The 11280-nt window shown below is 38.5% G+C and overlaps 1 protein-coding gene across 1 annotated transcript in view; it reads right to left on the reverse strand.

Moving 5' to 3' along the window:
• Window positions 1–1045: 1045 nt before the first annotated feature.
• Window positions 1046–11280, reverse strand: part of CDYL2 (chromodomain Y like 2) — a 59141-nt gene continuing 48906 nt past the window's right edge. Inside the window, exons 5-7 of the mRNA XM_057372523.1 lie at window positions 8495–8705; window positions 7637–7780; window positions 1046–5517 (exon numbers count right to left, since the gene is read on the reverse strand). Of these exons, the coding sequence (XP_057228506.1) occupies window positions 5359–5517; window positions 7637–7780; window positions 8495–8705 (514 nt within the window). The 3' untranslated portion in view covers window positions 1046–5358. The remainder of the gene's footprint in view (window positions 5518–7636; window positions 7781–8494; window positions 8706–11280) is intronic.

Here is an 11280-nt window from a genome sequence, read left to right on the forward strand (position 1 = left end):
TTTTAAAGAACTTTTGCTTTCTTTGAAAAATGAGTTATTTAAAATAGAATTCACATGTTGACAATCTATGTTAATACCCAAACTTTCCAGTAAATCTGTTAGACAGTAATGGTGTCACACACTGTTCATCATGTGCACACTGCTCACAGTCCAGTAGAAACTACAATAAGTTAATTCCTGACAAGAGTCACTGTAATAAATAATTGGATTTGTTGATAGTGAWGCAAGACTAAATTGCTCAATCCTCTGCTCCAAATAGCTGCCCATGGTTTTTACTAACAGTGTCTGTCAGTTTAAAGCCAACCAATMTAATTTCTAGAACATAATTGTTTCCTTTGAGTGAAGTGTAGGTCATTTTTTCAGACCTTGTTGTATAGCTGGGTTGGCTAACCCTGGCTCTCTGTAAAAATATCYTTCCTTTTCTGCCCCGGGCAGAAGTAATTTACAGTTACTCTTCTAATCATGGGAGATACATGATTGGAAACAGCATTTGTGGATGATATGGACAAAGGATCCCCTGGTACATAAGAGCCCCTGGCAGGAATRTTCTGGAACCATGCAGAGGGACTGCAGGCTGATCCACCTTCTCCWGCACCAGGCTGTGTCTGGGCTAAATATTGGCCCCTCTGGCCACCACTTCAAAATCAAATTCCCTCATGTGCAGCTGAAATCCTGCATGGAGCTGCTGGTTCTGGGCAGGAATGCTTTAGGTGATGTGCAAATATCAAATAGTGGAAGTGAGAACAATGGYRAAGGTGTCCTAAAAGTGCTTTTGGGAGACTGTTCTTGGTRTTTTYATTTTATTTTATTTTTATTTGATYAAGGAATGGTAAATGAAATGGATCATAATTGGTTTCAGAGAGTTCTTAYTGCAGTGTGTCTTAGCGGCCTGGGTTTTGCCACTTGGAAAAAGAATTTTTTTGAAAAGCCTGCTGTGTGCCTGGTCTCTTTGGAAAAGCAGGAGCCCATGAACAGCATTATCAAATATAATAGCTACCACATATCACATTCATTCTGATTAYGTAAAACTGAAAATCACTGCATTGAAGTGAAGTTTCAATGTTTTTATTCAAAGCAGCTTCTCACAATGTATAAATACTGCATATTAACACACATGAAAAATACAACTTCTAAGGCACCCAGAAATGTGTCCATACACTAGTTACAGGACCATCAACAAATAAATTGTGTACAATTTGATCTAGACAGTCAATATTTGATATATCAGAAGATACAAGTCCCTCAGTACTGTACCAGTTTCAGAAAATATTTACAACACTGTGATATAGGGGTGCCTGTACCCTTATAATATTATAATATGTACTCATTGTTACAAATATTAGAAACTGTTTTAGTCTGTTCCATGGCATTCTGAYAAAATAACTTAAGGGCCTAATTTGCAAAGTTCTACAATTAACTATTTGTGCAAGTTCTGAAAATAAATTTACATTGACATAACTTGTGAATTTTTGGTTCTTTGCTTCATCTCAGAGGTTTGGTAATAAGCCTTACCAATAGACATGCCATCCCAGCTGAACATCACTCCTTTCCCAATAACTCAGTGGATACATCTTTCCCCCTTCCACCTTACATGGATGAGAACGCAGTGTTTGAAGCAGAAAGAAACTATCTGATCTTCGGTACAAATGTCAAACTAGTTCACTGGCAAAGGAACTAATGCTTTGTTAGAAGAATGCAAYTCTTTGGTCCTTTGTTTTTATGGAAGGCATAATATTTTTATTCACTAAAAATCGAAATCCTGTCTGTGAGCAAGCAAGCTAGTGAATGACTTTCAGTGTAGTATTTAAAATAGCAGTAAAGAGATTTAATATGGCTTAAAACATACGGTTAATTGGGCAGACACAGCTAACACATCGAGGATACMGAGTACCCAAATGTACTATGATAAGATTGTCTATAAGTCTCTTATGTAAACTTCTTTAGTGTTGCCTAAAGAGTGCTGGCTTTAGCCAGATTTGACTTTTATAGACCCAGCCACACAAAGCCTGAGATTAAACTACCATGGTTGGGAGCACAAATGCACAGTTTATATATAACAAAGCCCATGCTGACAAGTCTACCTATGTTGTTCAAAAGAAACAACCCGTATTATCCTTTTCACAAGAAAAACTTAAGGCCCTGTACTCTGATTTGCTAACTTTCTTACAGCAATTATTTGGGGAAGTCCTTAGTGCTACATAAGCAATTATGCAGCTTTAAAGATTTCTTGTACCTAATGGTAAGGCTTATTCACAAATGCAATACATTTATAAATTATATTTAAAACTGTAAAGGCTGGCAAAATAATTAAAAAACCCAAAACCAAAAATAAAACAAACCCCAACCAAAATTGTCAGTTCATCCCTAACATTAAAAGAGCATTTCATTCTAATGAAAAACTATTGGCACAAAACCATTATATTATAGATTAAAAGAACAGTTCATAGTAGTGAAAAAGATTGCCTAAAACGCATACCCTAACCTACCACAGAAATATAAAAGTTTATATTTTGAAAATATATACTGTATTAAAGTTTGTAAGCTTATTTATTTAACAGAAATGTACTGAAATAGTAAACTAAGCAACACTTATCTACAGCAAAAATATACATGCAGGACAACACAAAATAAATTGCTTACCTTTAATATCTACAAATGCAAAACTGTAGATTTTTAAAGATTGTACAAAACAATTTACACAAGAATAAAATAACATACTTAAACAACAAATTGCATTTTTAATCTTAAATACTGTGAATATTAGTAAAGGTACCCAGACTAATATGTACAGTACATCTAGATATCTGAATACCTAGTAAGGATAGAAACACAAGAGAAAATTCATATTCTGATATTTAAATACTGGAAAAGAAGCTTTCAACATTGTTACTACTCTTTTCTGAAGGGAAAATAGATTCCATGAAAACTAGATTGTAACTGTATAGATATGAATAATTAAAAATGTTAACTATGGTTAGCGCTTGCTTTAATGGAAAAATAATTATAGAAAATGTATTTCAACCATTCCTTTGTCATAAAAAATGCTAAGATACAGATATCTGAAAATTCAGATGAAATGGTGTAGTTTAAAAGATCCAACAACATAAGAGTCTTCTCTGTTTGCAAATCTCATTCGGAACGCATTCCTTCACATTGCTGAGCAATCTTGCTATATTTATCTACAAAAACTAAGCATAGTAGTGAAATAAACTTCCTAATATCTTATTAACACATGACTAGGAGTTATGGCTCTCTGGATGGGAATAAAGGAAATTGAGGAATCGTGGTACTTTCCATTGCCTTTTTTTTTCTTTTTTCTGAAGGTGTGAGTGGTTTTCACTTGGGGGATCCCTCTTTTTYCAGGTGACTCCATGTGCACCTGCCAGGCTGGGGGCCTGGGGCCTTGATCCAACACACCCTGCAGCAYTGCTGGCAGGTTGTGGACAAAAGCAAGGATTGCTATAAAACAAGTGGTGCATCCATCGCTTCAAATAGTTACTGAAAGAGTTGTCTTTCAGTTATTTTAAAATAAGCTAATGATTTCTATAAGTTTCTTTGAAAAAACATTTTATTCAGGCTAATTAGAAACCAGATTCTGTCTTTTACATGGAGAATTTCCATGAGAACTTCTGAATTTAGGGTAATGATTTCCTTAAAATTCAGTGGTACAATTAGGACATAAAAACAGCACTTSTAATTATTTGCGGAAAAAGAAATGTGTTGAAGGCTACTGTTTACTGTAATCACCTGTTCGTTAACTTTACAAAGGCTTTGTTGAAACTCTTTATGGAAATACTAAGAGGGAGAAAGCTGAGCAGCCTCATTTGCAGAGGTTTAAACCATAATAAGTCACTGAGCTCAAGGATGGAGAGCAAGTGCACAAATTACAAAGCAAACAAATGTGCAAAGCTTCTGCTTCAAGAGGTTTCAATTTGGGCACACTATAATGGCAGGTGAAGTCTCAGAGCACGCTCCTGTCATTTCCACATGAGCTGCCCATAGCAGGAAAGGACTGAGAGAAGATCCAGTGTTCAGAAGTCAGTCCGTGTCACTGGACAGTACTGGGGTCACATTCGGAAAGAGCAGATTGGATTTTCCTTCTTTATTGGGGACTGCTTTTATGGATAGCCATAAGTTCTTGTAACAGGTGGTGGGGTGGCCAGATGTGGAGAGCTGGGAAAAGCAACACAAAACCTCTGCCTCCACTTAGTTCAATGCCTAGCACCTTGTATAAACTGCTGGCCCACACCCAAAGGCCTCCAGAGCAGAAATTATCTCACACCTGAGGAATCAGGCAACTAGACTAAGGCTCATAAGGATTTGCTTTTAGACTTCAGACCAAAAGGGGTGTTTAAACCTGAAAAACAGTACGATGCCACGGAACGGCACCATTCACCCTGTTACTGATATCCGGCTAACAGGAATATAGTAAACTTAAATAAAGCATCTGGTTGGCGAGCCCTTCAGTGCTCCTCAAGAAGGCAGAAAGTGGAGAGAGACTTAAGGGGGACTCACTCTGTCAGAATCCACTTTTTTCTCTTAACCCTGGCAAATGAATCTGTTTCATACTTTTTTTTTTTTTGTACAATTTTACACATAGAGGAGCATGCACGTGGCTGTTTAATTTACTGCCCACAACATTCTGTGGGTTTTCTATATATTCTTTATTTTTCTACTCAGTTTGCTGCTAAAAATGTGTTTGCATTCTCATGTGATGCCATTAATTCAGTCAAGGGAAATATGAAAATAAGATCTGTGATCAATAAACAGCTGAATATGAACACAAAATAAATAAGTTAAATAAATTTCAACAAAGAAAAAAAAATCTAGTAGTTTTTGTAAACTAACTTTACATATTATACATATAAATTATCAGATTTTTCCATTAAACTGTTAGAACTTAGAAAAAAATAATTAACATATTTCCAACGTATGATTTTTGGGTCTACGAAAGGTTCTGCTGACCCGGATTTTAGACTGAGCCTTCTGTGTCAGCCCAGATGTGCTGCAACAGCAAGAATAAGTTAAGAAGGACAGACAAAATAAACTCTTACAGGTGGGTGAGCCTTGCTGGGTCTCAGTGGTGCTTCTCAGCACATGGAATGTAGAGTTGGATGTGGATGAGCAATGTGAAAGATGCAGCCTCTGCACAGGTTACGTGCACTGAACGCCTGCCCACGWCTTGGTTACACAAAATCAAACCAGCTACAAGTGGCTGTGCAGGAAATCCACACAGCCACAGGCATTGGGATCACTGTCACTAATTCCTCACTGATGCATTGCCTCTGCTTCTCAAACACGGTCATGTCTGACTCTGGTCACAACTGGAGAGATTTCTCTTTAAGTTAGGCCAAGACATCAGACTTCATAAATTTTGTCTTGCAAGTAGCTGAATAGTGAATCCAGTCCTTTGGAAGAGCTCCACAGCTGTTTTAACATCTGACATTCTTTCTCGTTCACATCTTCAAGTCCGGATTTCAGGAAGCTCCGCACGAGACATTTGGACTCTTCCAATACCTAAAGCCAAAATATGATTCAGTATTTTATTTTGAATCTGAAAAGATTACTATGCATAATGGCGTGACCAGCATTTTTAGACTACTGACACTGTTTTACAGTCTAAATAACTCCTTTGGGCACAGAAATTGCATTTGATTTATAGCCACAACTGCATTTGCTGATAGTCAGCATCTTTAAGAATTGAGGTTGATGGGTTAGTGCCAAGTTTTTAAAAGAATGAGGGATTCTGAAGTACCTTAGTTTATTGAAAGTCTGCYATGAGCACAAGAAGGAGCTGAACTCCCTCACACTGAAATGAAAATGTGTGAGGGACAATATACTGGCTACCTGTTTTCTGGAAGGTGGCCTTTAAGGTTAGACATGGAATCCCAAATGTGGATCATCTTTAACAATTTTCCCTCATGTATTTTTTTCTTTATCAAAACAGAAATTAACAGGAAAAGGTCTTTAYTGCAGGTCCCTTTTTAAAGTCTATTTATTTACATTTTTATAGAAGTGAAATATTTTATAAAAGAACAATGCTGTGCAAAACAAGCAYCCTGTGACTGTGTTCTGGAGTCAGATTTACTTAGCAGATACAACAAATAACCACAGATTTTTGCAATAGAAAGCCCAATCTCAAACCCTTAGTAATTGTAGCAAGTTCTGAAAGACACAAATTGCAGGTGTATGGTTGCTCCCATAGTTCAGCTCATTTTTCCCGACCCATTTCTAGGCACATTAGATTGATTCCTTTAAAATTTCTTCTGAAATCAACACCAGTATAAGCTTATAAAACAAACACATTAATAATTTGTACATTAGTGATTTTCTGAGGAAACATTACTGTTTCTTCTGAGGAGGAGATTTAATATAACWAATACAGTGTTCTGGGGAAAGAGGGGTGCATTCTCTTCAGTCAGCTTTGWCAACACCTTCATGTTAAGCCCAGTTCCTACCTGTTGTACGTTTCCACACTGCCATTACAAAATAGTATTTGTCTTTAACTCAAGTAGATGGTGTTAATAGCAAATCAAGGGGCCTGTGTATTTTTTGTTGTCTGTTTGTGAATATGTCTTTGAAAGATTAAACTCTTTGTCCACAAGTCAGCACCCATCTTCCTAAGGGATCTCGAGAAAATTTCATTGACAGCCARTAACAGTGAAAGAAGGAAGAATTCACAATAAGGCTCAGAAGTTTTGCCAACTCAAATAATACACATAATATCAGCATCATCAAATAAAATTCTGCTACATATCTAGAGAGTTTCCTTCCCAATGTCTTCTGTGAGATCTAATCTACACTTCGTTTAATTAAAAATCTCTTGTGTCTCTACCTTCTTTTATAACAGATCTTTTAAATGAAACTGAGGGATGCTGAGACAGTTTCAGGCATAGGAAATATAGCAAGAAACCATAACAATTTTCACTTCAATTACTGCAGTTTTATTACAGCCAGTATCACATCCTTCACCGCATGTTTTTTAAACAAGGATGTGCCCAGAATAGGAGTATATCTGCCTGAAGGGAAAAAAAAACCTTAGGAATTAAAGATAGGAAAGGATTTTCTTTCAACTTTTGTGTACACAAATGGAAAGTTATAATACTCTGTGACCAGACTGTGTTCAAATGCCTCTTGTCTGGATCTCACCTCTCCTTCACAGCAGAGCTTAGCTGGCACTATCCTACCCTTCTGGGGTGCTGTGCTGAACATTTTGCAGCAGCAGGAACTGTGCAGGTGCAGAAAAAAGAGCCAGACTCAGCTGAAATATGGTAGGCCAGGACAAAGTGAAAGGCAAATCTGTTTTCTTAAGGGGCTGCAGAGGTTTCCCAGTACAGTTGTATAGTTTCACACTSTTACACCTTCATGAAGGAAACTGTACTAAAATCCCCTTTCAAAATCTGGGGCAAGGAGGTGCCACTCAWATTGAATAAATGCAAAGRTGGGGACAGGAAATAACCCACCCARTCCCTGAAAAATGAGAAACCCTATAAGCTCACTGATCTCCTTCCAGGTTTTCTGATGTCAGCCTTCTTTCACAGGTATGGTTGTGGAAGTGAGGGCCCACATGTGATAAGCCTTGCGAGTACACCTTACTGCTGTGAAATGTCATTTAATGAAGGAGTTTGATTCTTACCACTGCACTRCAGGATGCCATTTCTTTCACTCGTAGCATCACTTCTTGGCTAAATGTTGTTGGCCAAAATACTTGTGACACCAGTCCTCTGCTGCAGGCTTCCTGTGCTGTCAGCTTTCTCCCACAGAACAACATTTCATTTGCCTGTGAAACCAAAAGATTCTGGTAATCTTGGGTTATCATTCCCTGAAAATTTTCCTCATACTTCCCTGCTATTTTTACGATTAAATTACAAATGTTCTTCTGTATCTTTCCATACTGCAAAATACTTTAAAAGGAGTTTCAGTAGCTATTTAAGGATTGTGCAGGTGGCCAGAGCACAGCATGGGTTTCATTTAAGAGAAATGTGCTGGCATGCATGGTGAATCTGTATTGCTGATCTTACAAGAGTAACTGTCAGTGATACTGTGTYGAGAGTCATGGATCCCAGTAGGAAATGTTTGTGGGGCACATTCTGTTTTATTATACTGGTAAAAGACCATTCCAGTCTTACTGGAATCATTGTGGATTATCTTTGAAGATCAGAGAGCTCTATCTGGCTGTGTTACTGCCCACTCCTAACACAACGCAGACAGCTACTCTGCAAGGTTATTCTGTTAATGTATGTCTTCACTTTTCTACCATGACATTGACAATCTTTGCTTTTTCAACCTGTGTCTAATCTTTTTTGTGTACAGCAGGTGTTATATATTGAATTCTGAGGTTCTTTTGTATAAGACATTCATAGTGGTTAGATGAACCTTACGGAGATTTCATTGCCATTAAAAACAATTAAGAAAATTGTTTATTTTTTAAAGAGAGAAAGAAGAACAGGAGTTTATGAAAGGCTCTTCAGTAATTTGAGGTGGAAAACCTTACCAGTGCAACACCCAGAATTTGTGGGAATGTGTATGATGAGCAGCCAGCTGGAGTGAGTCGGATTGTTGCATATGGTGTCTGAAACCAAGCCTTCTCACTTGCCCAAACGATATCACAGAGTGGTAAAATAGAAGCTCCTAACCCCAGAGCAGGGCCGTTGATAGCAACCACAATTGGCTTCTTAAACTGAATAAAAGCTTTTACAAAATCCCTAAAATAAAAAATAAAAGAAAGATCTTGAATACAGAAGTAACACCTAAAAAAATACCCAACTTTAAAGTACTTAATCTGAAAACAAATTAGAACCACAGAACACAATAAATGCTCAGTTTTATGAAGTCAGAACTGCAAGATACTTTCTAGTTTGCACATGGAAGAGTTTATTTATTTTTAGTTATTTAATTTTTCTGAGTACCTGGGATGTTGCATAGTTTTGTGTATGTTGTATATGACCTGATTAAGTGGATTGCACTGACTGTTGTACTTTTTGCAGAAAGGTTTGGTTTGGTTTAGTTTTACTTGTGGACCAGTAGCTCATGAGTTTGTACATGTGGCACTTCGTGGTTTGCTCCACAGTGGCTGGGATGGACCTGGTTTAGCCACTGATGAGATATTATAGTGTGAAAGACAGGACACTCATGTGTGGATTGCTGAATATTTATTTTTTTTCAGAAAGTTCTCTAAAGATGCTGTGTCAAAAGTTACTCCAAGTCCCATTGGTGGATTGGGAGATTGTCAATATTTATGGCACACCAGCAGAAAGAACAAGACGTGCAAAGTAAAGTGAGAGAGAGAGAAATGTTTGAACAGGATGAGTGAACTGTTGGGTCTTCATTGAAAAAGTCTTCAGCAAAGCCACCACTAAGCAGATGCCCTTGCCTGACTACCCCAGTAAAATGTGATAAGAAATAACAGGGAAGTTAAATGTCACCGGATTCATCTGGATGAATAAACTAGAATATGTTAAATTCTGTGCAATGAGGAGATCTATTAAATAAGTTACCTACCAGCAACTGTGGAAAGACATGTGTCGAATGGAACAGCCTTTACACCAAYTAGGAAAAAGCAAGAGTGTAATTGTGGGCAAATCATGGGCTCCAGCAGCTCAATGCACAGCAGGTATATGGAGGCAAACGAGATGCTCAGTTACTTTAGAAAAAAGACATGGATAAATCAAATTCCAAGCAAAAGGGGAGATTCTGTCCCTGCACTGGGTATTTATTAGATCCAGAGTGCATCTTTGCTGACAGATTTTAGGAAAGAACATTTTGTCAAATGTGTGCTTTGATGAGTTGCTGCTCTCCCACTGGGGTCAAAAGGATCCAGGCCTCTGAACCTGAGCACAGGTGGCCYTGCAGGTTAGAGAGCCCATGTGGCAAGTGGGCTGAAGTGCAGGGGCACTGACTGCATTTTAAATGAGGACAAAGAGACTGAGATGACCAAGCATTAAATTTTCAATTAATACAGTCTGGTTTTCAAGCCCTCTTAGTAAGGAGTTAATTTTTGACTGTGGGAAAATAGAGAATTGATGCAGCTCTGTTCACAGAAAATAAAKCAGGAGATCACTGTCAAGACAAAGAGAGTGAAATAAGGAACATTGGTTTTGTCTGTTCAAGATCATTTCTATCKAGAGAAGAGCAGGGTTAAGAAGAGTTGTGATTAATTTTTGCAGAAACAATGCTGTTCCCTTATCTCATTATTTCTTTGGTTGTTTATGACTGAATAGTGACTGTGGACTACTGCACCTCATTAATTCTAGAATTCTGAGAACCTCATAAGCCTTCCAGGACTACAGCTGGGAACAGAGATGGGATGAATGATAGGTGAAAAGAAAGCAAWGTAAGGATAAATGGTGGCAGTAAATCTGACGACCATGTGGAGACAGATAGAAACAGTACTGTGGAGAAAAGCAGGAATCATGGTGATAAACGGGACTGGAAGTGAMTGTGGAAAAGCAATTAGGGATGTGGAGAGGAAACAGATAATGGGGAGGAAGAACAAAGCAGAACCCATTAATGGAGGGGAAGGGTTGAAGGAAGCCTTCATATGAGTGAGCAAGGAAGGGAGGACCTGGAGATGGGGAGAGAGTGGGACATTACATTGAGAAGGCACAATGAGCCTCTGTCAAGAGTGAAGAATGGGGAGCACAGGGGATGGTAAAAGGGGGATGGAGTGGAAGGCTACAGTATTGGGAGATTATGAGGGGACCAAATGCCTGCCTTTGGTTTCCAGAAGCTGCAGTGACCAGCACTCTAATTATCTTTGTTTTTGTTTGATGTCTTGTTTCCAGTGGGTCATTTCTGTACCCTGAACCCTGGCAAGTTTCCAGATCTCCAAACCATAAGGTCACACATGGAGTTTCTGGGCTATGAGGTACTTGTTTCAATTCAAAGCAGTCTTCGAAAAGGATTTCTGATTGTAGGTCTTGTTGCACAGAAGATCCAGATGTTCCAACAAAGGAAAAAGTGTCTGCAGAAAGCTTCTGGTTTTGCTTGAGTATATTTGGGAAGCTGACCTTCGAATACACGCTGGGATACTCAGACAATTCTGCGCCGTTTCAGGCTCTTGGTGCTCGTCAGGGTTTGTTAGTACCTCCAGGGCTGTAAGTAAATTTGCCCTTATCTGTTTTCTTCTGAGCACACCCAGAATGTTGTGGCTCAGGCCACACAATGCAGCTCAGCTGACGGTGTGAGCCCAGTGCTGGGAATGCCTTCCAGCGAGTCTGTGGATCCCAGGGCTCTGCAGGCCACACTGTGCAGCCTGTCTGCCTTTTCCCCACTCCAGGA

This window comes from Malurus melanocephalus, unplaced genomic scaffold (assembly GCF_030028575.1).
Source record: "Malurus melanocephalus ecotype Western Australia unplaced genomic scaffold, MMel_1.1 scaffold_173, whole genome shotgun sequence".
Classification (NCBI taxonomy): Eukaryota; Metazoa; Chordata; class Aves; order Passeriformes; family Maluridae; genus Malurus; species Malurus melanocephalus.